We start from the raw sequence: 13,631 nt of genomic DNA on the forward strand, positions 1-13,631 counted from the left end.
GCGTTAGGGTAATACCGTCTGCATGATTTTTTTTTTTTTTAAGAAAGATTTTATGATAACCAAGTTCTCACTGAATGTCAAGTTAACATGATTCTGGAACAATTAATAACCCAAGAGATTTCTTGGCTTGGCTCCAAGAAGTGCTAACAAGAAGCAAAAATACAAGAAAATAAATATTGAAAATAGGGTTGATGTGGAAGCAGGTGAGGAAAACAAATAAATAGGACATGTTTGGAGAAAGGGGAAGAGACAGGCACAGCAGGTGGTCCAGCAGAGCTCATGCCCATCCTCAGTTGTGGGCTGGAACTGAGACCTCACCATGCAGAAGGAGATGTCCACAGAGAAGCTAGAAGAATTTCAGGAACAATGGGTCAGGGGGCCAAAAGCCAGCAAGGAGTCTATAATAACAGTTGTAGAAAGTCTTCCGTCCATGCCAACGGTGAAGGCAGTGCAAATAAATAGAAAAATAGCAGTTTCTATGCTCCTGCTTTCATCATATTGGGTCTGGACTGTGTGTTTCCATGTCACTCCTGACCATAAGAAGCATCCAGAACCTGTATACCTGAGCGTCTCATCAAAATTGTCCAGACTGTGTCCTGGAGGCTTTCTAGCCCTGAGAGCTCTGTCTTGGATCCCCACACAAAGTGGACAATCCTCCTGGGGTTTGGTACTCAGGGGCTTTGCACCAGCCCCTGTATCACCCCATCCCACACCTGTTGCCCCCCATCAGTTAGGTCCTCTTGTCATAGGCATCCACTCAGCATTGACTGTGAGAGGAGGGCTGACCCTTCATTTTCTTCCTGCATGTTCCTTGAAAAACCTGCTACTTCTTCCTGACCTGGTGACCATGGGTGGTCCCAGATAGTGTGGATCATGGGTGGTCCCAAATGACCTGGCGATCATCTGTGGTCCCAGATGACTTGGTACTGATCATCTGTGGTCCTAGATGACCTGGAGGTGATCATCTGTGGTCTTAGATGACCTGGTGGTGATCATCTGTGGTCTCAGATGATGTGGTGGTGATTATCTGTGGTCCCAGATGATGGGGTGATCATGAATGGTCCCAGATGACCTGGTGGTGATCATCTGTGGTCCGAGATTTTCTGCCCCCAAAATTGTAAGCTCTACAAGAGCAGGCCCTCTTTTGAATCCCACCATTCTTTAGACCAGAGGAGGTAGAGAGCAGTCGCTCAATAATTAATGATTTTATTTAAAGCTGGATCTGACTCGGTTTGTATTGCCTCTAGCGCGTGAGTGAGTGAGTGTGACAGCAGTCTCTCTGGGAGAAGCACCCTGCAGCAAGTACCCAGCTGGCTTCACTCTACCCTATAAGTGCAGTTGTAGACGTGACAACAAGATCTCCACATTGGCATCATGGATTTCGGGTCTCGGACTCACTAAAAAGGCAGGGAACTCTGTCCTGAAATCTGAGGAAGCTCAGAGCTTGAAGTGGAGATGTTGTGACTTAGAACACACTTGTGTTTGTGAACACGCTCATACCTGTCCTTCACTGGCTTCCAAAATTACTCCGTCTTATGCCCCAGTGGGGGTGCATGCTTCGCCGATGCCCTTACTGTGCTCCTGCACCCCCAGTCCCCAGGGTGAGATTCGCCTACAGATTAAGCAAACATACTTGGAAGCTATACTCACTTTAGAGTGACCTCTGATTTAAAAAGTTCTTGCTTTTGTGAATCTTACAGCTGCAGAGCAATGTATTTCTTAATGCTATCCCATAGCATAAACAGTTAAAAAAAAAAAGGCTTAAATCAACATCTCTGTGGGAAAATCCATCCACATGAATATTTAAAGAGTGTTTGAACCCGTTTCTTCAGTATTTGGGTTTTGTTCTAACTCTCCCTCTGGCTCGCACCTTCGATTTAGTAAGCAAAATGTGGCCTGTGTTTGTGATCCATTTGCCTTGGACTTATCTATTTTCCATGCAGGACTCCATGGTGTCCAGACAGATACTGCTCGGGCACCCTCTGCCGCTTCCTCCTGCCACTGTCCTTGCACTTGGGCAAACAGTGCCGCTTTGTTAACATTAAAGACCTGGGGACCCCTGGAACTCTGAGGTCTTTCTTCATGTCACTCAATGTCTGATTTCCTTCTAATTTTGGCAAATTGCCTTTTATCTTAACTAGTTTGAAGACCCTCAACCAAGTCCTTTTAACAAACAGTGAATTCTTTAAAATAGGGCTGTTTTATTTCCCTTTTACGGCCTTTGTTGGTTAAAGAATATAGCCTGGGTAAAAGCTCATTTTCCTCTGTGCACTGTCTCCTTGGAATGTAACTGCCATTAAAAGTGGGGAGGGGGAGAAACGTGCGTAGTAAAGTGTGTGTTCTCTTATTTCTGATAAAGAAAAGCTCCATTGTTAGTTCTACACCATTAAATTATCAAGAATTATGGTCAAATTCCAAATGCCTGAATGTTAGGCTTTCTTTCCTTCTTTTTTTTTTTTTTTATTGTAAGTTGTAGAATCTGTCTCTTTGGAGAAAATGATAATTATAATGTCTTACCGTAAGTAATCTACATTTCCTAACTTAGGGTTTCAGAAGATGCAAATGGACCACCTCATACACATCACACTTTGTGGGATTTGGGTGACTTGTAGCTTTGCGCTGAAATGGGTGGGCGTGGCTGATGGGGCAGGACTGGTCCTGAGCACCTGACTCTCTCAGGTGGGCTCCTGCTTTCACAGGCTCTCTGTCTCCTGTCTCTGTCTGTCTTTGGTTTGTCTCTGTCTCTATCTCTCTGTCTCTGTCTCTCCATCTCTGTTTCTCTGTCTCTCTCTTGCATGATGCTCCACTGTTGGGCTGAGCTATGTGTTCTGAGAGGACGTCTATCAAAACTCCCCGGAGCTTTCTGGGAGGAAAGAGGTAAGGGGAAAACTGGGCAACATTGGAAGTGACATTGCAGTGGGTGGACGCACCTCCTCAGGTACACTGTGCTGAAGTGTGGGCATCTCCCGGGAGCTGGGGAGCCCCCAGACCTGCACCTCTGTGGCTGGAAAGTTAAAACACACTTGGGGCAAAGTGAGAAAACCAGGCCTTAAAACTCTACAGAGACACATTCAATCAAATGTTCTTACGTGCTTGTGTGGCCCTTTTTTAAGTAAAAGAACAAAGTTTTGCACGACCGCGAGAAAGCAGCGATCTGTTTTCACTTGCCTCTCGGCTAAAGGCAGCACACATCATTGTAGCAAGAGAGCTTGTTCTCAGGAAACAATAGGGCATGCTGCTGGAGCAAGTTAGAACAGGGCGTCCCTGCCGTGTCCTGGGCCCCGCTGAGGGAAGACCCCGCTGCCTTCTGGGGCTGTCACCTGTCTTGTGGCCTGAGCCTTCGTCCAGACGTCAGGGACTCAGCCACCTTCCCTAGCCCCCCTGAGTTCTGGGATGTCCATGTCACACCTTCCTGGCGCCAGTGCCCTCGGCCCTTCCCTCCCAGGACCATGATTGGGGCCCTTCCTCCCTCCCTTGTGCTCTGTCTCAGCGGCAGCCCTGGGTCACCCTGGAAACAGTGCCAGCAAGGACCCCCCCAGAGCTTCACTGGGGGAGGTATGCTACCCGTTAAGGAATGGAGTATCTTAAATTTGAAAATTTCTTTTTTTTCTTGTACTGATGAGGGAAAAAGTGAATGAGGGTCCCTCAGCATCTGAACCCCGTTCCTACTTCTCCAGCTTGGACTCTAAGAGGGAACAAGCTGTTCTGAACACAGCTTCTCTACCTCATAAATATTACCGGGACTCAAAATGACAAGTAAACCTGTTCAGATACATGCTCAGTAGTCAGAGGGCCAACCACCACCACCACCGAGCGGTGCTCAGAAATAACGACAGCTCTCCTGCGCCTGGACGCCTCCGTTGGTGAAGCATCCGCCTTAGGCTCAGGTCATGATCTCAGGGTCTTGGGGTCGAGTCCCAACTGGGCTCCCTGCTCAGCAGAGAGTCTGCTTCTCCCTCTGCTGCTGCTACCCCTGCTCCTATTCTCTCTCTCTCTCTCTCAAATAAATAAAATCTTTGAAAAGAATAACCACAGCTCTCAGTTTCCTACTTTTTCCTTCCTTCCTTTCCTCTAATGAATTGCTAATGCTCCATAGATCAGAGAAAACACGTCCGTGGGGCAGGGGATATGCCAGTAGGCAAAGGCCCATGGAGATCCGTTTATCCCGGAGTACGGAGCCTCCCTGGGTGCTTCCTGACTCCACCTTCACGCTTGCTGCCCTGCCTGGCATGACGGGGGCTGCGCAGGTGTGAGGCTGGACGGTGTGCAGTGGGATTGTCCACCGAGTGCAGGTGTGGGGCGGGTGGGCCCTGGGAAGACCCTGCTGGCTCCATGGTGGGGTCTGGGCATCGGGAGGGGCCGAGGCCAGGACAGGGACCCTGGAGCAGGCAGGGGGAGCACGGGCATCTCCATGGGCTCCCTCGTGGTCCTGTGCTTGCACGTACCTGCCATACGGGGTGAGAACAGGCCCCCTAGCCTGTGTGTCCACTTCATGCTGGGAGTGAGATGTGCATGTGTGCAGTGCTGCTGGGCATGTCACAGGAATCAGTGGCCTCCCAGGGGCTCCCAGGGGTTCCCAGGGGCTTGGGTACTTATTCAGAAGATGGTAATCTAGTTCAAGCAAGTGGGGAAGACACGGTGGCTGGGACACAGGTAGTTACAGTGCCTTCCTCCCATTACCCACCCCGTGGACTCCTGGCTCTCCGCGGCAACTTCCAGGCTGGGGCAAGACAGGGCTTGGGCAGGAGGGGCTGGGAAGCCAGTTTAGAAATTAAAGGGCCAACTATGTCATTCAGGCTGGTGCCAGTCCCGCAGCACTCCTGTGCACCCCACAGCAGGTGTAACAGCTTCCTGCACCACTTAGTGTCGCATGTGGGAATCCGGCCACGGGTGCTGGTTTGGAGATGAAAGGTTGTAGAGGCCGTGGCAGCCCCCAACTGGGATTTTTAGGGGTCCCTGCGATGTTCCTGGCAGCCCCCCTGCCATGGGTGGTGGCCTCGGGCAGACTTCTGTCATTGGCTGCGCTGCAGAATGCCTTTTTACATGTGTCTGGCTTCTTTTTTTTTTTCTTCCCCAAGTTTTTGCGAGTTGACCAAGACAAAGACAAGGACTGCAGCCTGGATTGTGGGGGCTCCTCTCAGAAGCCCCTCTGCGCGTCCGACGGCAGGACCTTCTTGTCTCGCTGTGAGTTCCAGCGCGCCAAATGCAAGGACCCTCAGCTAGAGATTGCTTATCGAGGAAATTGCAGAGGTAAGCTGGTGTGATCATTTCTTCAGACACTTGTTGGTCAACCGTGGATGGGTAAGGCCATGCATTTTATCTACATCTTTGCTACATGTAAATGCTCAAGGGCTTTAGGTGTGTGATGTTTTTTCTTTTCAGGTGTGTAAAGAAGAAGAGTAGTTTCTGGGACTCTCAGGAGCAGAGGCATCTTTTAAAGATGTTTAATGCTCTTCCCTTAGGATAGTTCAAATTGGCAGCATTTGAAATTATTTCATTGAATTATATATACTTATATATGCCATCCACCATAAAAAGCATATTGAAGTGTCACATTTAGAGGTAGCAAGCTGGAGTCTTGGTTGTAGCTAGGACTTGCTCTGTCTGTCTTTGAGGGATGGAAGAGAGCAGAACATACCTTTAAAAAAAGATTTTTATAAGTGAAAAAAAATTTTTTTCTCCTTAAATATCCATTCTGGGGCACCTGGGTGGCTTAGTGGTTGAGCATCTGCCTTTGGCTCAGGTCATGATCCTGGGGTCCTGGGATCGAGTCCCACATCGGGCTCCCTGCCAGGAAATTGCTTCTTCCTCTGCCTGTGTCTCTGCCTCTCTCTCTCTGGGTCTCTCATGAATAAATAAATAAAGTCTTAAAAAATATATCCATTCCCACTTGTAGGAAACAGAAGAAAATAATTTATCAAATCTCATCCCCTGAGTTTCCAGAGTTCTGTATCATGTTTTGTCCTCGGACTTGTTTTCTCAGGGGCCATTAGGTTTCAGTAAACCATATACTGTTTCTGATTTCTTCAGAGAAGACTTGAGTGTAAAGCCTCAGATTCACTTGATAGAGATACAGACACATGAAATCTTTGTTTACTCAAGTGAACAACTGATACTCTTGAGGCAGCTTCATTCTGTATGATTCTGAAGTTGAATGACTGCTTAGAACCAGCCTGATTTTTCCCAATAGATTCTGAAGTTATTCACTGTGGGTGTGCCTGAGACATGGCGGGTTGGGCTCCTTACCACCACAGTGGAGTGAGTATCCCGATAAAATGAGGCAAACCAATGTTTTGGTTTCCCACAGCATGTGATTTCTGTCTACACTATCCTGAAGTCTACTAAGTGTGTAATAATAGCATGATGTCTAAAAAAAAATCCATACCTGAATTACAGAATACTTTATTGCTAAAAATGGCTACCCTCAGCTGAGCTTTCAGGAATTTATAATCGCTGATCACAGATCACCAAACAAATATAGTTATGATGAAAAGGTTTGAAAAATTGCAAGAATCACATTTCTGGCTCAGAGATAGAAGTGAGCAAAAGCTGTTGGAAACATGGCACCAGTAGACACACTCAATGCTAGTTTGCCACAGACCTTCATTTGCAAGATCTGAGAAGCACACTAAGAGGAAAAACAGTGAAATGAGGGATGCCTGCGGTGACACTTAGTAAACTAACGCTTCTTGTTATGAATGGTTCCCTGAAGAGTAACCTGGATGAGCATGGGAGGACATCACTGTTGGTGACCTCCAGGCCCTCTCCCTGCCTTTGATTGATCTCTAGTTCCTAGACATTCAGTGGCTCTGCAAGAACCTTCAGTTCATAATGCCATCATCAAGGCTGTGGACAGCCTCCTCCCTTCTCCAAAATGGCCTGTGGGAGACTTTCCAGAACCTTAGTGCTCTCCCTACCCAGCTCTCCTCCGACAATCTCTCACGTGGGTTTCAGGGACCTGCAGTGACCAAGAGAGCTTGCACCTCATGAGGCAAAGTGAAACCGAGGGTCTCCAGGGCTCAGAGGGCAGCTCCCCTATCTGGGGCCATGTAAACAGGACCTCCAAAGCCTCCCAAATGGCAGCCCCCAACACTAGAAATTTGTTTACTCTGCCTTCAACAAAGACTGAGTTAGCCCAGGTACTTGGTGATGAAATAGTTTTTGGAGAAGCAATTTTTAAGCCCAAGCACTCCTGCTCATCAGAAACCACCATTCCTGCTTTGTTACACTTTGCTTTTCAATACAGACCACTCCAGGAGTTCTTACACTTTTACTAGGAAGGATGGTGTGCCCAGACAGTTGTCTGGGGGTTAAAATGATTTGCATTTTTCTGGATATGTCTCCTGAGGCAAGAAAAACAAAAACAAACTATTGAGATTTCATCAAAATAAATCTTTTGCACAGGGAAAGAAACAATCAACAAAAATAAAAGACAACCTACTGAATGGGAGATGATATTTACAAATGAAATATCTTTTTTTTTTTTTGAGTCAAAATGACTGTTTATTTGGGTCAGAGTGCAAGCTACTTACGGCAGAAAACCTAGATTGAGGTCCATCAGTGGAAGGTCCTGACTGACATGCATCTGAGTTTGTTTGTTTGTTTGTTTTTTAAATTTATTTTTTATTAGTGTTCAATTTGCCAACATATAGAATAACACCCAGTGCTCATCCCATCAAGTGCCCCCCTCAGTGCCTGTCACCCAGTCACCCCCACCCCCCACCCACCTCCCTTTCTACCACCCCTAGTTTGTTTCCCAGAGTTAGGAGTCTCTCATACAAATGACACATCTAATAAAGGGTTAGTAGTCAAAATATATAAAGAACTTACACAATTCAACACCAAAACCACCAACAGTCCAATAAAAAATGGGCAGAAGACATGAACGGACGTTTTTCCAAAGAAGACATCTAGATGGCCAACAGACATGTGAAATGATGCTCAACAATGAAATCAAAACCATGATGAGATGTCAGAATGGCTGAAATCAGCAACCCAAGAAACAACAGGTGTTGGCGAGGATGCAGAGAAAGGGGAACCCTCGTGCACTGTTGGTGGGAATGCAAACTGGTGCAGCCACTGTGGAAAATGTTATGGAGATTCCTCAAGAAGTTAAAAATAGAGCTACCCTATGATCCAGTAATTACACTACTGGGTATTTACCCAAAGGATACAAAAACACTAATTCAAAGGGATACACACATCCCTATGTTTATAGCAGCACTATCCACAATAGCCAAATTATGGAAGCAGCCCAGATGTCCGTCGACTGATGAATGGATAAAGAAGATGTGATCTGTATATAAAATGGAATATTACTCCTCCATCAAAATGAATGAAATCCTGCCATTTACAATGATGGGAAGGACCTAGAGAGTATTATGCTGAGTCAAATACGTCAGAGAAAGACAATTATATGATTTCACTCATATGTGGAATTTAAGAAACAAGACAAATGAGCAAAGGAAAAAAAAAGGAGGAAGAGAGAGAAACCAAGAAGCAGACTCTTAACTCTCCAGAACACACTGCTGGTCACCAGTGGATAGGAGATGGAGGGATGGGGAAGACGGGTGATGGGGATGAAGGAGCACACTTGTCTCGATGAGCACTGAGTAATGTGTAGAATTGGTGAATCATCAGATCGTACACTTGACACTAATATAACACTGGCTGTTCACCATCCTGGAATTCTAAAAAAATGATTCGCAATGGGCCTCAGCATGGAAGCAGTTTGATCACGGTTTATAGAAACGTGGCATCAAAGAAGTGGCATCTGTGTAAGGACTGCTCCTCCTATTCTGTGTCTAATTGGTGTGTTCTTGTTCCAAACACATCAATCTGAGAAAAATTTGGATGCCTTGGTAGAAGTTCCACTTACCAACCCTGCCCTCGATGTCCAGCAGGCAACACCCCAAGCTGTCCAGGGTGCCGACAGGGAGAAGGTGGTTCCTGGTGAGTGGGAGGAGGTAAGGTGAGCACGAGGGTGGACGTGGCCCAGGGACAGGAATCCTGCTGCCACAGGGCCGAGTGTGCTGCTACCCCCCACCCCCATCACCTAAGGGCATGGATATTGCAGATTCGAAACACAGCCAGCTCGAAAGCTTGCTTGTCTGACTGGGACAGAAGGTGCACAAGACCGAATGTCCCTTTACACCACTTCATGTGATACCAATAACCATCCGAATTTTTTCTCTAAATCATTCCCAGCAGTGAAATAGGCTAGTGCACCATAGGGTCAATTCCACAGATGGGAAACTGCATATTTTGAGGGCATTTTCATGGACTGGGGACTCGGTTCCATAGGCCTGTTTCAAATGTACTAGTTTGAAAGCAACAATTAAAATATTTTAGTCCATATTTAATTAGGTTGGGTTAAAATGTTTGATGATTTCGATGTTATGACCTAACCGTTGACCTTGAGTAGAAATGCAGTGGTTTACGCTGATGGATGTTTCTCATATTTTCTTAGAAATCTGTGGAGTTTGTGTTTTCAGAACTTAGCAAACATATTAATATTTTTCTTTTGATCTGAGACAATTAGAGCTGTCTTTCTTTTCAACAAAATTTCCGAGATTGAATTAAAAAAAAACCACCACCACCCCCCCCCCCCCAAGAAAAAAAAGAAGAAGAAGAACAGTCTCATGCCAGGAGGCATGGAAGTCTGTGGAGGTTTCTGGAAACAAGGTGATAATGAAACTCTCATAGGGATAGCTATCTTGGGGAATCCCATGAACGAGGAGTTTCTTTCTTTCTTTTTTTTTTTTTTAAGATTTTATTTATTTATTCATGAGAGACGAGAGACAGAGAGAGAGAGAGAGAGAGAGAGAGAGAGAGAGAAAGAGAGGCAGAGACACAGGCAGAGGGAGAAGCAGGCTCCATGCTGGGAGCCTGATGCGGGACTCGGATTCCAGGACCGCAGGATCACGCCCTGGGCCAAAGGCAGGTGCCAAACTGCTGAGCCACCCAGGGATCCTGAACAAGGAGTTTCTGAGGAAGGGGACCTCCTCGTGTGGCTTCTAGGTGAACATCGTTACAAAATGCTCCTGATCTTGCCCCACTCTTGTCTGCTGCCAGCATTTTGCGGTCCTCCGTCGTGACCGCCTGAGTGAGGCTGCAGTGTCCACGAGCCCATGGGGAACCCTCAACGAGTCCCCAGCGAGCCCCGTCAAGCCCACGGCACTCGGGCCAGGACGTGTGGGACCTCCGCAGTGTCACTGTGGAGGCAGATTGCATCCTCACAACAGGGACAGATGAATGGTTCTCATTCATAATAACTGCTGTGTTTGCTGAGGTTTCAGAGTCTTGTTCTTTCCCATCGAGAACCCCGAGTGACACATACACAGGGCTTCCTCCGGACAAACAGTAATTATTACTGGTGTAGAAGGCTGAACATGTGCTTCTAGGGCCTTCCATCCCTGGTCGTTGTGCTGTGACTAAGCCTTTATCTTATTGCTGTTCTGGGAAACCCTGTGTCCCCAGGACCGTGTGGCCCCTGCAGAAGCCTCATGCCACTGCTATCTGTCCTGGAACCTTCCCCGCAGCTCTGCAGAGATGGGTGGCCATGTGGGGCTTGTGGGTGGCAGTGGGAGCAGCTGTGTGGGGGCTGATGCATGTGCACGGGGGACCCTCTGACGATGAAGAACACAGCGGAGCCCCCAGCCTTGAAGGAGAGAGCCCTCCAGTGGCCCCAGCACCTTCCCCTGCAGACATGCCATCCAAGGGCAGCCTACCAGGGGGCTGCTTGGTGACACTGGGTTCCGGTGTGGTCTGACAACCCTGACAGGAGGGCAGCCCTAGCTCTGTGCACCTGCATCTCAGGCCGGCGGGGGGGGGGGGGGGGCAATGGTGGTGTGTGAGCCTCAGTGGGGCTCGTCCTCCCTGAAACCAGCCAGGCTGTCAGGTGGGATTTCTGTGAAGCCCGGAGGGCTCTGTCACTCCGTATTGGGTTGGGTGTTGCCATGAACGTCCTCTATTTTTACATTAATTTTATCGAAAATGTGATGTAAACCTGACAGGAGTAACTGCCCTGCAGCCTCGGACCCCTCACGTGGGGCGCGAGGATCGTGTGGCCTCTCCTCGCTGCTGGTTCCCCGTGTGGATGCTGGGAGCGTGGCTGTGAGAGCCCTCATGCTGCTGGTCGGGTCAGGGAGGGGAGGTGCCAGCACCTGCACCTGCAGGCTTCCTGGTGCTCTGAGGCCTGCTCTCATGGGCGACAATCACAGACCCGTGCGAGGGCGGCTGGGCCCAGGCGCACCTGCTGTTTCTCTCACCGACTGGCCGGGGGCCACACGTCCACACCAGCCTCTCGGCTCTCTGACAGGGCAGTGGGATCTGATGAACACTAAGAGTTGTTCCTAACAAGCCTTGGTTTACATACAGGGAGTCATGAAACAGGCTCAGAAACTCCCTCGCCTGCTGTTTCCTTAGGCTTCTGGTGACGTTGCCTTGGGAAGCCAGGGCAATGTGGAGCTTCGCCCGGAGGCTTTGTGAACACATAGAAAACAGCAGGATCAGAGTGTGGTTCGGTTACTATAAATTAGTTGATAACCTGCTGTTATTTTCTTCAATAAAACAGATCTTCCCATAAAAGTAGTCTATGTAGAATGTAGGTGTGTGTTTGTGTGTGTGCGCGCACGCGCATGAATACCTCTGTGTGTGTGTTTGTGTGTGTGCATGTGTGTATATCCGTGTGCATCTGTGCATGTATATCTCCATGCACATGTGTGTATATGTGCATGTGTATCTGTGCATGTACCTGCGTGTACACATATGTGCGTATGTGCATGTGGGTGTGTGTCTGTGCATGTATGTGTCTGCACATGTCTATGTGTCTGAGTATGTTGTGCATATGTATATGTAGGTGTGTGCATGTGTGTATCTGTGAGTCATGTGTGCACATGCACATGTGTGTATGTATATGAAGGTGTGTGTGCTGTGTGAGTGTACACATGCCAGTGTATCTGTGCATGTATGTGTCTGTGCATGTGCGTATGCTCGTGTGTCTGTGTGTGTGTATGTATATGTGCCAGTGTGTCTGAGTGTGTGCATGTGTGTGTCTCTGTGTGCACATGCCTGTGTGTATGTGTGTGTGACTCTCTGTCCAGTTTTTAGACTGGGTCCCTGTCGGCACCTGCCACACCTCAGCTACACTTCCTTCTGCCCACAGCAGGCTATCTGAGGCAGGCACGACATACGGTGTGTGCTAGGATTTTTTCTTTAAGATTTTATTTATCCACGAGAGACAGAGAGAGAAAGAGAGAGAGAGAGGCAGAGACACAGGCAGAGGGAGAAGCAGGCTCCAAGCAGGGAGCCCGATGTGGGACTCGATTCCGGGTCTCCAGGATCACACCCTGGGCCGAAGGCAGCAGCTAAATCGCCGAGCTACCGGGGCTGCCCTGTGCTAGGACTTTTAATCATATCTGTGTTTGTCTCTTGCAGAAGCCCTATGCAACTCACATTTACCTTAGCTCTTTGATGGCATTCCAATAGGTCCGACGTTAGAAATGTCCTTTTTTCTGACCGAAGTAGACAGGACTAGAGCTAGCACCATTGCTTTCACGTTCGAGCTGCCATCAGTACCTCGACAGAACTTTTTGGGATGTTTTGTGGAAACAAATCCTCCCTCTGCCTTAGCAATGCCTACATTCATCAGCAGACCAAGAGGATCTCAGCACAATGTCGGGTGGTGTGTCCTGGGCAGGTTGCACTCAGATTGGTAAAGGGGACTTGGTGACGGCTTCACAATGGTCTGTTTTGATGCATTGATACATGTGGTTATCCATGATCGTGCAGATGGTTGTGATCAGTTTTTCGTGTATAAACGCTGTCAAAACTGAGTACTTTAATATATTCTTGCAATAGTTTGCAGTGTATCTAATTTTTTTCCTGTATGACTTGGCAACCCCAATTATGTACTAAAGGTTTTCCTGTTATAATTTGTTTCTATCTCTCTGCATTTAAAATGATAATACTCGTTTAAAAGGGATACTCTGTTTCTTCCCCCACCAGCCCTAGAGTGCTCTGGTCGAGTGCTCTGGCCAAGACTTACAACACGGCTGCCCTAGCTGACCTGCGCTGGATGGGCGGACGGGGTGCCTTGCCCTTCCTGCCGGTCTTTTATCACAGCACATCCACCTATATTAAGGAGGGAAAAAGAATGTTCTATTTATGCAAAGAGCTTTGCAGCACAGAATCCTTAATTTTTCTCAGAGTCTGGCCTTCAAAATTATGGGTGGATAAAATATTACAACCTTTGAAACACAGTGTCTGCCTTCATTGGATGCCAATACAAATAAAAGGCATGTCACTTGGAGGGCCAGCATTTCTGTGGCCACCGCCCCAGGAGAGCGTGCCTGCTTTGTCTGGTAGCCTCTGCTCATCCAGCTCCCCTGTTCTGAGGCCAGCCTGGTCCGTGCTGGGCCTGCACTGGGCCACGAGCTGCCGCCGCGAGGTCTGTCTGGACCTCAGAGATCACACAGCCCCAGGCTCAAATCAGACCGAGTCACCAACCAGAAAACGTTCAGTCTGGCCTCTCGTCTCGCTGTGCTTATTACTTGGATTTCTGTAAAGAGAGGTGTTTGATTTAGCCTGAGTGTGTATACGCTCACCATGCGAGGGTTTAAAGTTAAGGA

General features: G+C 47.9%; 1 protein-coding gene across 3 annotated transcripts in view; it reads left to right on the forward strand.

Moving 5' to 3' along the window:
* The window catches only part of SMOC2 (SPARC related modular calcium binding 2), a 161,319-nt gene that overhangs the window by 41,019 nt on the left and 106,669 nt on the right, over positions 1–13,631 (forward strand). For all 3 annotated transcript variants that reach the window (XM_041746022.1, XM_041746023.1, XM_041746025.1), the window contains exon 2: positions 5,079–5,250. In XM_041746022.1, the coding sequence (XP_041601956.1) occupies positions 5,079–5,250 (172 nt within the window). The remainder of the gene's footprint in view (positions 1–5,078; positions 5,251–13,631) is intronic.

The sequence above is a fragment of the Vulpes lagopus genome, chromosome 2 (assembly GCF_018345385.1).
Source record: "Vulpes lagopus strain Blue_001 chromosome 2, ASM1834538v1, whole genome shotgun sequence".
NCBI lineage: Eukaryota > Metazoa > Chordata > Mammalia > Carnivora > Canidae > Vulpes > Vulpes lagopus.